This window comes from Aspergillus terreus, genomic scaffold (assembly GCF_000149615.1).
Source record: "Aspergillus terreus NIH2624 scaffold_1 genomic scaffold, whole genome shotgun sequence".
Classification (NCBI taxonomy): domain Eukaryota; kingdom Fungi; phylum Ascomycota; class Eurotiomycetes; order Eurotiales; family Aspergillaceae; genus Aspergillus; species Aspergillus terreus.
This window is the reverse complement of record NT_165972.1, coordinates 883,636-898,399: the sequence shown is the minus strand read 5'-3', so window position 1 is coordinate 898,399 and position 14,764 is coordinate 883,636. Positions and strand designations below refer to the sequence as shown.

Sequence of the window (14,764 nt, the reverse complement as noted above, 5' to 3'; positions counted from 1 at the left end):
CACTGTTTTTCCATGCGGAGAGACTGTTCGGAGAGGGAGAGGGTGTGCGGCCACGATGCGATTCCATTATCAACCGTTCCCATCGCACTGGCCCGGAATCTCACCGCATTGTGCGGAGATATATGGACCGGCGCAATTGTCGCATTTTGTTCATAAGAAACCGCATCGCATCGTGCACCCTGGGAGATCGATTTCCAGTGGTTTGCAGTAAGGGCACATCAAAGTACTGACTTTCTTGGGCTGCGACTCGTCATCGACAGGGTACCATTTCTGGGCCTTCTGAGCCGGCACGGTCCTCTGGCCCTTTCCAAACTGCTTCGTCTGGCCAACAGTAGAGTCCGACATATTGGCTGCTGGGGACGAAGAAGAGTCGAAAAGAATGAAGGAGGGGGGGGTGGTGGGTGGTTGTCGACGGCGGGTGGTTGTTGGAGATTGATGTGTGACTGCTACTCGCGGCCCAGAGCGGGAAATCCTGAGGGTTTGTGGGAACGCGAGCCCTATCAGTTAGCCGAAAGGCGCTAGTGCCGTTTTGGTGCGCCGATAGTGTCGATGCCTTGATGCCTTGATGCCTGACCCGTGATGTAGCTGACTCATCTTCATCCTCCGGCACACCACAACCGCCCAAGACGAAGTCGAGCTCCAGTGACCAAAACACTCCCGATCGACTGACGTACTACCTCACCTTACCTCTCTCTCTACCTCTCGGATATCTCTTTCATCTCTTCTCAGGTTGTATCCATCAGCCTACCTCATATCTTCTTCCACTCTCTTACTACCATCCCCTTCCATACTCTTCCAAATACATCCATTGAGCTCCCTCCGTCATGTCGATAGTTCCCATCATTACCTTCAAAGCGGGTATCTGTGACCTGGATGTATGTAGCTTTAGGTCCAACTTCTTCTCCCACTCCTCCTGTACTCACCTGACAATTACTTCTAGCACTCCAGCGACCCTCCCACCGTCAAGCCCAAGCCCACTCCCGGTTACATCTACCTTTACTCCGAAGATGACCTGGTACATTTCTGCTGGCGCCCACGCAGTGCCCCCCACACCGAGCCTGAAATCGACCTCGTGATGGTTCCCTCAGATGGAAGCTTCACACCTTATCAACCCGCCGGAAAGGGCGCGCCCACAAACGGTCGCATCTACGTCTTGAAGTTTTCGTCTAGCTCCCAACGCTACTTGTTCTGGCTACAGTCGAAGTCTCAGCATGAGAGAGGGGAACTGAGCTGGTTCAGCCCAAGAGACCTCCGACTGGGGGAGATCGTGAACACCTTGCTCCAGGGCGAGGATGTGGATGTGGAACATGAGATTGCGAACCTGCCGAGAGGCCCCTCCGGTGGCGGCGACGACGACGAGACCATGGAGGATGTGGAAGGTGTCGACCACGATCCCAATCACAACCACGGTGGTAGCAGTGGCGGAGCAGGTCCCGACGCTACGGGTGGAGATATTCGAGAGGAAGGGGAAGAGTCGCGGGAAGGAGGTGCCGACGGCGGAAGAGCGTAGGTACATATGTCTGCTGTTCTTTTGTTTGGTTGCTGTGAAAAGCATTGGTTTTTTACAGGAATCTGATGCTTGTGTTGCGCATTCGCCTCTGTTCACTTCCGAAATGCATTATCTTTGAATTCTAAAACTAATCTTTCTGTTTTCCCTAGAGCTGCCGCTGAGTCGGACCCCTCGTCGGTGGTGCAGAGCTTGTTGCAATCTTTACAAGGGAATACCGACCAGTCCCAAGACTCGGAGAGAGCGTTTACTACTCTACAAGATCTCCTTCCGCCTTCCAGCACCCTCCCTTTTGTCGAGTCGGCCGATGCCAAAACGGTGGACCATCTCTTGAGCTTTCTCCCTCCGGCCCTACTCCTACTGGCCCAAGACGTGGATGATCTGTCTGCCGTGGACAACCCGGAACTGGCGGCTGCCGTGATGGAATCGCTTGACCTCTCGCAGAAGAAAGTCATTCTCAAGAAAGTTCTTCACTCGCCTCAGTTTGCACAGAGTCTGGCCAGTTTGACGGTGGCGATCCGCGATGGCGGATTGCCAAGCATTAGTGAAGCTCTGAAAATCCCGGTTGAGAATGGAGGGTTTATGCGTCACGGAGGTGTTCCACTGGGTGGTGGAGATGCTGTCGAGGCCTTCCTCCGAGGCGTCCGGAACCATGTCAAGGAGTCGGAAGGAAACCGCATGGAGACGGATTAACCCCAATCTGGATCATCTTTTCCTCGACAATTGAACTTGGTGCATTCTTCTCTATGCTATTCGTAGTAGGGCTGGCTGTGCTGAGACTGGGGTGGAACATCATTTCCTAGACTGTCGGGGGTTATTTTTGGGTGTGGCGGGGCAATCCTAGGCAACTTTCAATTGGTGTCAGGTTGTTTTACCCTGTATGTATGCATCAGACTCGAGGGAATAAACAGAAAGAAAGAAAGAGGGAAAGGAAGAAGAAAACAATATAGAAGAAGAGATAAGTCTAGAACCCAGCTGTGTAGGCAGGTACCGAAGTCTGGTTCTCTAATGAGGAGCGGAACCCTGAAGCCGCCGCGGCCAATTTCGGCCCCAGTCAATCTAAACAGTTCAGTCCCATTGTTAGTCCCGGCTTAGTCCAAGTGTCAACGCCGTGCTTCGGGAGATCTCTGGAGACTCCATACCCGCACTTCCCTCTTCTATCTCCTTTTCTTCCCTCTCCTCTGGTTGTGACAACCTCCTCTGGCCCTCATCAACGCGTTCGGGCGCAGTACCATCCCATCAGATCCACCAGCACCATTCCCTCTTGCGACAGTCTGGCCACGCTGTGCGACCTCGGGCGACGGCGCCTCGAATCTCTGCGCTCCATCTCCTCCCTGCGGTCGGCGATGTCTCTGTTCGGCTAGCATATCTACTTTGCCTACGATGGCTTCGAACAGCCATGAGCGCGGCACCCACGATACCTCACCTCCGACGGATCACTCCATCCCACTCCAAGACCTGTCGGGGCCACAGGAACGAGGAACGGAAGGGAATGCGGGGAGCAGGTTTCTCCCAACGCGTTCTTTGACGAGAAGCTCGCGACTGACGCGAGAATATGAAAGGATAGCGGAGGATTCCCCCGTCGACAATGCGCCTGCGGCTGCAGCACACTCCCTCCCGCACGGCGTTGAGGAGGCCTATGTTGACGATCTAAGCGCCTTTGCGACAGCCTCCGTCGGACTCAGTCTAGGTGATCCGCAAAGCATAGATCCGCCAAACCGACACAGACACAGCAATGCCTCATCCGACCTGGGTACTAGACCTTTCGACTTTGAAGACCACTACTTGACCCCTCCCGTCGCGTTCCCCGACACTGCGCCATTGACGGATACCGAAAATGTCCAACGCATCACCGGCGCCCCCGGCGGAAGTTCGAGCAGCTCTCTCATCGACCAGCACGAACCACATACAGATCAGGATCCGTCGGGTTCGCGATTGGGCGATGACCTGGAGACGGGATTCAGCGGCAGGCCGCGCGGAAGTAGCAGTGCTGGCGGGAGGCCGCGCGGACTGTCTGCTTCGTCGTCCGGATCGGCCTTACAACGCGCGGGTTCCATGATGAAATCCATGTCCCAGCGTGTCGTCAACTTGAGTAATGAACCGGAGGTGGTAGAGCGATCGATCTTGCGAGAAGAGTCCCAGAAGAATGCTCGACTGGAAGAACCCCCAGCATTGCCGGTCCTCTCGGGTTACGCTCATGATGCGCCGTCAACTGAGGCACTGAACCAACCAGCGCCAGAGAAGCCGTATTCGCGGACAGCCTGGAGATACCACAATAACCCATTGCGCGGAAAGTCTCTCGGACTGCTGGGCCCGGACAACCGTCTGCGACAGTGGCTCTGCGACATCTTGGTTCATCCATTCACCGAACCCTTTATTTTGGTTGTTATCTTTGTCCAACTGATCTTGTTGACCGTCGAGTCTGCCAAGGCTGTGTGGAAATACCCCCGGGATTGGGGTAAGAACCCCATGGATTACCCTTATTTTGCCATTTTTATCATCTACACCTTGGAATTGATTGCCAAGATTCTGGTCTCTGGATTTATCATCAATCCCTCCGAATACAGTACCATAGATCGATCTTTGGGATTTCGAAAGGCAGTGGTGGAGAAGGGCAAGAATCTCATCGCTCCCCAGCGTCAGTTATCCACGAGGAAGGCTTCGGTGCTCCCCGACCAACATCAAGCGTCCATCATACGCACCTTCACCGGTGGTTTAAATCAGCTGGATCCCGGTTTTGTCGACGATCCTCTCCAGAAAAGCCGCGTGAGACTTGCACACCGTGCTTTTCTTCGCCATTCATTCAACCGGCTCGATTTCGTGGCGGTCGTGGCCTACTGGATTTCGTTCCTCCTCGGTATTGTCGGGGTGGAAACTCGCGAGCAGATCTATGTTTTCCGCATGTTGAGCTGTCTGCGTATCCTCCGTCTTTTGAACCTGACCAACGGGACATCGGTGAGTTTGGCGGCGTTCGTTCAGTGTCTTCCGCCTGCTAACCCATAATTAGATTATTCTTCGAAGTCTGAAAAGAGCCGCCCCGTTATTGGTTCATGTGGGCTTTCTCATCGGCTTCTTCTGGCTTTTATTTGCCATTATTGGCATTCAAAGCTTCAAGTCCAGCTTCCGGAGAACGTGTACATGGATTGGTGTTGATGGGCAGGAAAATTTTGCCCTGAACGACCCAGATGGTACTCTCCAATTCTGCGGTGGCTTCATCAACGAAACGGGCCATACGGTATCCTGGGTTGACCGATTTGGTGTCCCTAGCGATGCCAGTCCCAAGGGATATATCTGTCCCCAGGGGTCTAAGTGTATCGAAGGACCCACTAATCCATACAATGGGACCATGAGCTTTGATAATATTCTCAACTCCCTTGAGCTCGTGTTCGTCATCATGAGCTCGAACACCTTCACCGACCTTCTGTACTACACAACCGACAGCGACTACCTCGCGGCGGCGCTCTTCTTTGCCGCAGGACTTGTCATTTTGAGTCTTTGGTTGGTCAACCTGTTGGTCGCTGTCATCACACACTCCTTCCAGGTCATCCGAGAAGGGAGCAAACGGAGTGCCTTTGCGCGTGAGAAACTTGATGGGTTGAACAAGGAAGATCATGAAACCCGCAAAATAAGCAGGCTCAAACGCCTTTACGACAAAACGGAGTGGTTCTGGGTCTGTGTCATTATTTTTGATCTTGTTGTTCAGGCATTGAGAAGCGCAACGATGTCTGACGACCGGGCTGAGTTCATCGACACCACCGAAACCGTTGTCACCTTGGTTCTCCTTGGTGAGATCATCTTGCGATTCGCATCTGACTGGCGAAGATTCCATCATAAGCGTCGCAACTGGGTCGACCTGGGGCTTGTGGTCATCACCTGCATAATCCAAATCCCTGCTATCAAGCACTCCGGCCGCCCTTACTCGGTTCTCACGCTCTTCCAGATCCTCCGAGTCTATCGGGTGGTGTTGGCCTTCTCTGTTACACGGAACCTGATTATGGTCGTTTTCCGGAACGCCAAAGGTCTTCTGAACCTGATTATCTTTGTGTTCTTGATGACCTTCCTCGCAGCCATCTTTGCCACGCAACTTTTTCGCAGTCAGATACCCGAAGATGACAATGAGTGGAACTTTTCGGATATCTACAATTCGTTTCTTGCGATGTATGTGATATTGTCTAGCGAGAACTGGACGGACATCCTCTACATGACCACGTTATATACGTCGCACTATAAGACCGCGTGGATATCTGCCACCTTCGTCATCCTGTGGTTTATCGTGGCCAATTTCATCATCCTTAACATGTTCATTGCAGTTATCCAGGAGAGCTTTGATGTTTCTGAAGACGAGAAACGGCTTCACCAGGTGCGAGCCTTCCTCGAGCAGAAACAGGTCGGCGCTGTTTCGCAAGGCAATTTGGCCCTATCGAAAATTCTCATGCTGGGCCGAGATTCGGAGCGCTATAAGGACCCACTGGACTATGGTCCAGCAGCGCTTGACATGCTTCTCAAGGATGCCGTCGTCCGCGAATTCTTGGACGAGGAAGAGCCAGAGAATCCCCGAACAGAAGACAATGCGCCCTTAGTGACCACAGCAACGGAAGAGAGCGCCCGTCCGGGCTTCTTCTCACGGACCTGGAATAGATTCTCGACTTCGGTCATGCGTCGCGAACCCAACCCGTTCTATTCCAGACTGAAAATCTCTCGGGCGAATGATGAACTGGATCCGAGGGCTATGGCGCGAGAAGTCGTGTCGGCTGCAGAGCAAAGGAAACGCGCACAGCGAGAGTATCTCATGAGACATCCGAACTACAACAAGTCTCTGTTTATCTTCTCCCCGGACAACCCCGTTCGACGACTGTGCCAGCGGATCGTCGGACCTGGACGTGGCCATCAACGAGTGGAGGGTGTGGTGCCATATAAGCCCGTCTGGTACACGTTATCTGCCTTCATATATGCTGCTATTGTCGCCATGGTGTTGCTTGCATGCATAACAACCCCAATTTATCAGCGCGAGCGACTGGAAACGGATAATTGGTTTATGTGGACCGATTTGGGATTCGCCATCTTGTTCAGTATTGAGGCCCTCATCAAAGTCATCGCGGATGGGTTTTTCTGGACGCCCAACGCATACTTCCGCAGCTCTTGGGGCTTTATCGACGGCGTCGTGCTGGTGACTCTTTGGATCAGTGTCATCAGTTCGCTGAAGAAAGAATGGAGCGTTTCCAGAGCTATTGGTGCATTCAAGGCCCTGAGGGCCTTGCGGCTGTTGAACGTCAGCGATAGTGCAAAGGACACTTTCCACTCGGTCATTATCATTGGAGGATGGAAAGTCATTGCTGCTGCCGCAGTCTCGATGAGTTTTCTCATCCCATTCGCCATCTACGGCGTCAACCTCTTCAATGGACAGATGATCAAATGCAATGATGGTTCATTGACGGGTAACTTGACAGCCTGCGTCAACGAGTATTCCAGCAGCCCTTTCAACTGGGACGTTCTTGCGCCGCGAGCTGCTGATAACCCATACTACGATTTCGACAATTTTGGGGACTCCTTGTTCATTCTCTTCCAAATTGTCTCCCAGGAGGGATGGACGGATGTGCAAGCGAGCGCAATGAGCATTACCGGCAAGGGCCTACAACCGGAAAGTTACTCGGCCCCCGAGAATGGCCTTTTCTTCGTCGTGTTCAACTTGTTGGGCGCCGTTTTTGTCTTGACGCTGTTTGTTTCTGTGTTTATGCGCAACTACACGGAGCAAACTGGCGTGGCCTTTCTGACTGCGGAACAGCGGTCTTGGCTCGAACTGCGCAAGCTTCTTCGGCAGATTTCACCTTCCAAACGGTCCTTGGACAAGACAACACGCAAGTGGAAGCTGCGTTGTTATCGAATCGCGGTCAAGAAGCATGGCCGATGGGCAAGATGTGTCTCTACCATACTTGTGTTTCACCTGCTGATGCTAGTCCTGGAATTCTACCCGGAGCCCAAGACATGGGAATACGTGAGAGGTATGTATATGGCAGAGGTCGACTTGTATGTAGTTGGGGTACTGACGTTCGCACAGATACGCTCTTCTTCATTTTCAACTTCTTCTACATTGCCAATGTCGTTATTCGGATGGTTGGATTGGGATGGCATCGGTTTAGTAGAAGCTCTTGGGATTTGTATTCGCTCGTGGTTGTCCCCGGAGCCTTCATAACGACCATCCTCAATGCCGTTGGAAAAGATCTCGACGCCATCATGGAGTTGAATAAGCTTTTCCTTGTCGCGATCACGTTACTGCTCATTCCGCGGAACAACCAGCTGGACCAGCTGTTCAAGACGGCCGCGGCTAGTTTGACAGCGATCGGGAACCTCCTGGCGACGTGGTTCGTCCTGTTTCTCGTCTACGCTATCGCGATGAACCAGGCATTCGGCCTCACGAAATTCGGGGGAATGGAGAACAACAACATCAACTTTCGGGATGTTCCCAGATCGCTCATCTTGCTCTTCCGGATGAGCTGTGGTGAGGGGTGGAACGAGATCATGGAAGACTTTGCGACGATGGAGCCACCGGTGTGTATCAGCTCGGGCCTGTACGAGGACTGCGGTAGCGCGGCGTGGGCTCGACCACTCTTCATCTCCTGGAACATTATCAGCATGTATATCTTCGTTTCCTTGTTCGTGTCGTTGATTTTCGAGAGCTTTTCCTATGTCTACCAGCGAAGCAGTGGGCTATATGTGATCAGCCGCGAGGAGATTCGTCGGTTCAAACAGGCATGGGCGACCTACGATCCTGACGGGACCGGCTTCATCTCGAAGGAGCAATTTCCACGGCTGCTTGGGGTAAGTACTTGTCTGGGGGTTCCTGTATCTGCATGGGTTAACGCATTGTTAGGAATTGTCGGGCGTGTTTTCTGTGCGCATCTACGACGACGAGTTCTCGATCGGACGCATATTGGAGCAGTGTCGGGTAGACAAGCGGGACTCGTTGCTTGCCCACCGACGAGTGGTGGAAGGAGTTGATCTTGACAAGCTGAGCAAGATTCTGCGGACTCTCCCGGTGGAGGATATCCGCGCGCGGCGGCAGAAGCTCAATGCTTTCTACGAGGAAGTCCTAGTAACGGCGGACCCGGTGCGCGGCATCTCCTTCCACTCGTGCCTCATGCTCCTGGCACACTACAACGTCATCAGCGACAGCAAGAGTCTGAAACTGGAAGAGTTCCTACGACGACGGGCGCGACTCCAGCGCGTGGAGGAAGCCGTCCGACGCAACACGGTCCGCGGCTTCTTTGACACGCTGTACTGGTCTCGCGAGTTCCGCCGGCGGATCGACCAGAAGCGATCGGCGCGGATGGATTTCGTGCCGCAGTTCTCGGTGCCGGAGATCTACGTCGACGACGGGTCGCAGGACGACACGCCGGAGGAGGAGCGACGGCGCATGGCGCAAGACGCACTGGTGGGCGCGGACGAAGGCGAGTCGTCGCGGTCGGGGCTGTCGCCGCGGTCTCCTCCTGGATCCCCGCGCGGCCATCTGCCGCGAATCGACACCAGTCTCGGCGGACGCATCTCGGGGGCCAGTTCGCCTACGGAATGGTCGAGTATCAGCCTGCAGCTGTCGCCGGGACGGGCGCGCGCGCAGACGACGTCGTCGTATGACGGCGGACCGGACGTGCATGACGAGATGTCCGAGGCGTCGGACCATTCACGACAGAACAGCGCGATGAGCGTGCAGGAGGTGATGCAGTCGTTGGACGAGTCCGCCTGGGGCGAGAGTCTCCGACGGAGCTTCACGCAGCGGCGGCGATCGGATGCGTAAGATGCGATGATGGGGGATGATGATGAGTGATGTCTATTTATACAAAGGGAGGATTTGTTTAGATTTAGTCGTGTATCTGACGAAGTGTCTGTAGACTACACATTTTGGATATTCCTGGGAGAATTATCCCGGGGATTGCATAGCGGCGGCGCGAGGGCGAGTCAATGATTGATTACCTTGGTACCTGATGTTTCCGGAGTGTACAGTAGTCGTAGGAAATGTAGTGGTAGGAAAACCCTGGGGAGGGATGGGCGGAATGCGGGACAGCGGGGATGAAGATTACCGGATTCGGCAGACAGGAAGCAATAAAGGACCGCAGGGCGATGATAGTTTCGACCCTTCGCTGGCTCCTTTTTACGAGGAGATACCAGTAATGATTATTATAGATGATGATAATTGTCTTTATTAAATACAGACAGAAACATATTGAAGAAAGAGTGAACTTCTAAGGTCTAGTATGTACACATCGAAAGCGGAACCGCGATCGTCGCCGTTTGCAGCACCGGCGGCTTCACTTGAGACGCCGCGACAAGAGAAACAGAAACAGGAGAGCGATCAATGATCGGCCGCCCTCCCCTCCTCCTGTTGCATTGCCGCTGCGTTCGTCAGTGCCGGCCGTCCCTGGCGCACGCCCGAGTTAATTAATATGAGTTGTCGTTGTTGTCCTTTCTTCCTTGCAGACATGCCAATAAAGGATCTCATTCTTAAATATCCATCTCTGTCTGTCTGTTGTCTGTCTGTCTGTCTGTCTGTCTGTTGATCTATTCCTGTCTATCGTGGCCTGATTGATATACTCCGGCTGGTATCTATGTTCTCTCTCTGACTCCATCCTCAACTCAACGTGGTGGACGAGATACCATAACCTACCTCACACGATCCCTCCCTCCATCCGTCCATCTACCATCCATCGCGAAAAGAGCCATGCGTCTCTCCCTCCACACCACCTTCCACCAACCCACCCGCCCCAGCACCGACTGTCCCCTCAGCGCCTCAACAACAACGACAACGACAACAACAACCAGCCCGACCGGCCGCTCACCCGCCTCCTCGCCCCTCCCCGGCGCCGGCAGCGACAGCAACAGCCGCAGCCAAAGCCCCCTGCGGCTGTCGAACGTCTTCCGGCGGCCGTCGCTGGTCCTGCTGCGCCGGCGCCCGTCCAAGGTCGACATGGCGCTGAGCGAGGAGCGCAGCCGCTGCGACGGCGACGCGATCGAGCGCCAGGGGCTGGATCTGATGGAGCCACGGCCGGTCGATCCGATCATCCCGATCCCGATCGAGAGTGTGTTTTCGTCCGTGGTGGGGGATCGCTGCTCCGCGGGGAGCCAGCAGAGTCAGATGTCGAGTGCGTCGCGGGTGTCGCAGCCACGGTTTGTGATGGGGGGGATTTTTGAGGTTATGGAGGGGAGGGCTTAGCCTTTTTTTTTTTTTTTTTTTTTTTTTTTTTTTTTTACTTTCTCTTTCTTTACGGTGTTGATGTTGGTTTGGTTTGGGTTTGGGTTTTAGCAGGGTTGAGCGAGCGGATTATGGGTTTATTTATTGTCAGGGTGATTGCTTCTACGGTGTTGTGGTATGCGGTGGCGTTTAGATAGATGATACAATAGAGGATACAATACATACTATACTGTCGTTATAATCTTATGTACCTGTTATTTGAATTTTGGTCTATCCATGGTACGTCCTTGAATACAATAATCAATCGCTGGGGTATTCTCAAACGCCAATCCACCAGACTCGCTGACGCCAATGCTATGCCAATCGCTGGGACAATGATGCTAACTACAGGTGCGTATGTGCAAGAGAAACGCAGCGCACTCAACCTCTGGCTGCGGCTACTTCGTCCCCTTTCGCTGGTTCGGCCACAGCTGCCCGCGGCAGTTCTTCTCCCCGCAGAGACACCGCACCGCGTGAGGCTCGACCGTCGTCCCGGCCTCCTTCGCGCCGGGGTTGTAATCAAAGGTCAGCTCGGTCATCGGCGGGATATCACGCAGGGCGAAGAAGGCGAGGTCGTACAACTTCGTGTCGGCGTGCGTGTGCGACACGGGGAACATGCGGCAATTCGGGTTGCATGAGTGATTCATGAAGCGCGTGGGCGACCCATACCGCTGTCCGTCGACGACGTAGATGTCGTCTTCGTCGACGTCCGGTGAGAAGTCTAGACTGAACAGGTAGGAGTGCCCCTGGCGGATGGCGAGCTCCTCGCGCACGTCGGCCACGTCCTTGGTGACGACTTCGCCGCGGTAGCAGTCGATGAACTGGCCGGCGCGGATGGGGTCCGGGGATCGGAGGCCTGCGGCGTGTCAGTGGGTCTGCTGCGGTGGCGATGCTATTGATGCATGGCGGACGGTGCGCTATTGACGCATCCGAATCAAGGGGGAAACTTACCAAAACCACGACTCACGGTGTCGAAGATCTCAAGACGGATGGTGCGGCCGCGCTGGACGACGCGGTTCCAACAGTCTGGCCCGCAGCTGCAGTGGGCGCCGCACTCGGGGATGCGGGCGGTGCGAGTGAGAAAGTCCGGGGCCAGGACGACGAGCTTTTGATCGTCGCGCGCCGGTTGGTAGGGGACGATCTTGCGGTTTCTCGTGCCAGAGCCGTACCCGTCGTCATCATCATCGTCCGAGTCTGCCTCAGTGTCGAGACACAGGCAGCGTTGGGGATCGCATCGGGGCCCGCAGCTGCAGCCGCCGTCGAACTCCTTATCCAGCGGCTTGACGCCTTTCCGGAGCTTGTAGCCGTTGACGAATTCAAAGTTTGCCGCAAAATGCTGCAGAGCGCGGCCGTCGGTCGAGGCAAACGTGACGGGAGGGCCCTGCAGCTTGGCTAGTTTGCGCTGAAGGGTCTCTCTCAGTTGGTCGGTGACGGGGGGTCTCTGCTTGAGAATGGGGCCGCCGCGACCGATGCTGAAGGGGATCTTTGAGCGGTCAACTTTCTTTGCCGCCGGATACGCGCCGCGCCGGGCCCGGATGTCGAAGGCGTCGGTGGGATAGTGGTTTTGCGACAGCCCGGTGACTGCCCCGGCGTCTGACTCGGAGGAGTATGTCCACTCCGCGGCGTCAATTTGCTTTTGGAGATGCCTCGACGGAGAGGGGATGACTACCGCCGCTAATTTGGCCTTGGTGCTGGGAGTCGGGCTGGGAGTCTTGGGGTGTAGCCTGTGAGCAAACACTCCATTGCTGGTGGTGCCGTTGACACGGCGGCGGCCTGAAGACGCGGAGGACGCGCTTTTGATAGAAACAACATCGTCATCCTGTTTCCTCTTCTGAGGAACAGTCGAAGGAGCAGGTTTGAAGAAAGATATCAGAGTCGGGGGTTGCTGCGAAAGTGAGTTAAACAATGTTGCAATATAAAATGTAGAAGAATTATAGAAGAAATGCAAAGAAAATAGAGGGAGTAAAATCGGCGAGATGGGTTGTTATGCGACAGCGGGATCTAAAGATAGCCGAAGAGCGACCGGGGATGGATACAGGATATTTCACGGGTTAAAAACACAATATCACAAACTCACCTGAGCCTTCTGGGGAGGGTGATCCTCCGAATCCGAGTCCTGGGTGAGGTCTATGACCATGTTGACCGGATCCCGAGAAGGGGGTTTGGAGGAAAATCCAAACATCAAAGAGAAATCATGGAGATTATGAGAAATTGAGAATAAAAGCAGAGTCTAGGGATCAAGAGTCAAGACAAAGAGGGAGAAAACTGGAGTAGCCTAGTAGGAGAAGTAGAGGTGAGGTCAGAGCGTTTGCCTAGAGAAACAGTGGCTGTTGGGCTCTAGCCTATGTGGGAATAGTTGGTGGCTTAGTCATCGGTTCTATCAATTCTGAGTCTAAATCCAGTCACAAGGAGTACTAGGATTAGCTTAGAGGAATAAGGGATTCAGAAATTAGAAATTAGAAATAGAATAAAAGTAATATTTTATGTGGATTATGGAATCAGAAAGTTAACAAATTGTGCAAGTTCCACATCTAGGGAGTAGAAGAGTAGTGGCAGTATGGCAGCTGGTAGGTAAGAGCAATATAATCCTGTTCTAGTTGCACACGTTGAAAGATAAGGGCAGAAAGCAGCTGAAATTGCTCTTATTTGGGCCTTGTTTTGCGCCGTCGTGGCTTCCCGCATCCAAAATCCTATTTCGACCAATCACAGGGACCTGGTGGCATAGCAATATAGAACATCAGTATGGATCACTTTTACCAGAAATAAATGATTTATATAATTTAGAATATTCTGAATCATCTCTATTAATTAGATTTTAATTAAAGGGCAACTTGGGCGCTCTAGAGAGGGAAATGCGATGCTATATAGGTGGTGATGGATGCTTGGCGCGGTGGGTCTGCTGACTAATGTCCCGTTCAACCCCGCCTAAGAATTCAATATCTCATATGATCTGAATATAGCGGTCACTAGGATCGAGTTCAAATTTCATCAGATTTAAATCTATTCAAAATCAAATTCCCAGTTATTTAATTTATATATATTTGTATTTATTATGCCAGATATATGGGGTGACGGGTTGATCTCTGATCACATGACATGCCAGTTGGCTAGTGCGCGCACCGGACCCGGCATGTCCTTGCCAGTTTGCAGCTTCGCTTTAGCGCTAACGACAAAGTACTGATTGTTATGGGACGAACAGAGATGGATCTTCCTATCTAAGCGTGCCGTATAAACAAGAAGGAATAGCTAAGGAATAGGAAGTCGAGTAGCGGTCAGATATCAACAAATAAGAGGAAGCAGGGCGGTGTACAGTGGCAGAATAACTTGTAGCCTCCAGGGCTGGGGGTTCCCGAGGAAGCCTTCCTCGGGGCCCCTATATACAAAGCCCTGCCGAGCTCCAATCTATAGTTCGTACAGAGCCTATAGGACCTATAGTCCGTACTAGGCCTATAGAACCCATAACACTGATCTAGCGTCCTATATATCAGGGCAACAACCGCTCCGTAGCTTCCTTGTATTATAAGAGAGAACAGTGACTCCGAGTATATGAGGAAGAAAAAGAAGAATAAATGGTCAGTAACTTAAAAAGATGGCAATCTACGGTCGGGTTTCAACCTCGTCGCCAAGCCAAAGATATATTTATAGAGCATGCTTTGAAGTCTCTGGATATCTGGGCATGATCTTTCAACTTTCACCGTAAATAGAATACTGAGAAGGAAAAGTCCAACTATAGATTATAGAAATACAGTGCCACCTCTAGTTCTGCATTTGGAAATAGGACTTTACGTATAACCATAATCTTAGTCTCTTAGATCTCTCACCAGAACATATTATCATATATCCACAACAAAAGTGTCAATTAAATGTTACAATTATTGAACTATATAGGGCCTATTAGTGGGTTCACACTTTTAATGGCCTAGCGGTCATTTTTACGTCTGACAAAAAGGCGACTGTACTAAACGCCGGTAGGGAACCAGGGGTACAATCCCTAGGCACGCTATACGTTATCGCATTGATGGTTCAGGCTACCGCTC

General features: G+C 52.8%; 4 protein-coding genes across 4 annotated transcripts; 2 read left to right on the top strand and 2 right to left on the bottom strand.

The window, feature by feature from the left end:
* Nucleotides 1-824: 824 nt before the first annotated feature.
* On the top strand, nt 825-2,200 carry ATEG_00313 (uncharacterized protein; the record flags this gene model as incomplete). Its single annotated transcript, XM_001210399.1, has 3 exons — nt 825-875; nt 941-1,506; nt 1,660-2,200. The coding sequence occupies 3 exons, from the start codon at nt 825-827 to the stop codon at nt 2,198-2,200; spliced, it is 1,158 nt and encodes a 385-aa protein (XP_001210399.1).
* A 690-nt stretch (nt 2,201-2,890) lies between these two features.
* Nucleotides 2,891-9,296, top strand: cch1 (calcium channel protein CCH1; the record flags this gene model as incomplete). Its single annotated transcript, XM_001210398.1, has 4 exons — nt 2,891-4,462; nt 4,515-7,506; nt 7,563-8,323; nt 8,376-9,296. 4 exons carry the CDS (start codon nt 2,891-2,893, stop codon nt 9,294-9,296), a joined length of 6,246 nt encoding a protein of 2,081 aa, XP_001210398.1.
* Nucleotides 9,297-10,159: 863 nt separating this feature from the next.
* On the bottom strand, nt 10,160-10,465 carry ATEG_00311 (uncharacterized protein; the record flags this gene model as incomplete). Its single annotated transcript, XM_001210397.1, has 1 exon — nt 10,160-10,465. The coding sequence occupies one exon, from the start codon at nt 10,463-10,465 to the stop codon at nt 10,160-10,162; it is 306 nt and encodes a 101-aa protein (XP_001210397.1).
* Nucleotides 10,466-11,125: 660 nt separating this feature from the next.
* clrD (histone-lysine N-methyltransferase Clr4) lies at nt 11,126-12,864 on the bottom strand (the record flags this gene model as incomplete). The annotated part of the gene is made up of 3 exons (XM_001210396.1): nt 11,126-11,583; nt 11,679-12,612; nt 12,805-12,864. The coding sequence occupies 3 exons, from the start codon at nt 12,862-12,864 to the stop codon at nt 11,126-11,128; spliced, it is 1,452 nt and encodes a 483-aa protein (XP_001210396.1).
* Between the last annotated feature and the right edge of the window lie 1,900 nt (nt 12,865-14,764).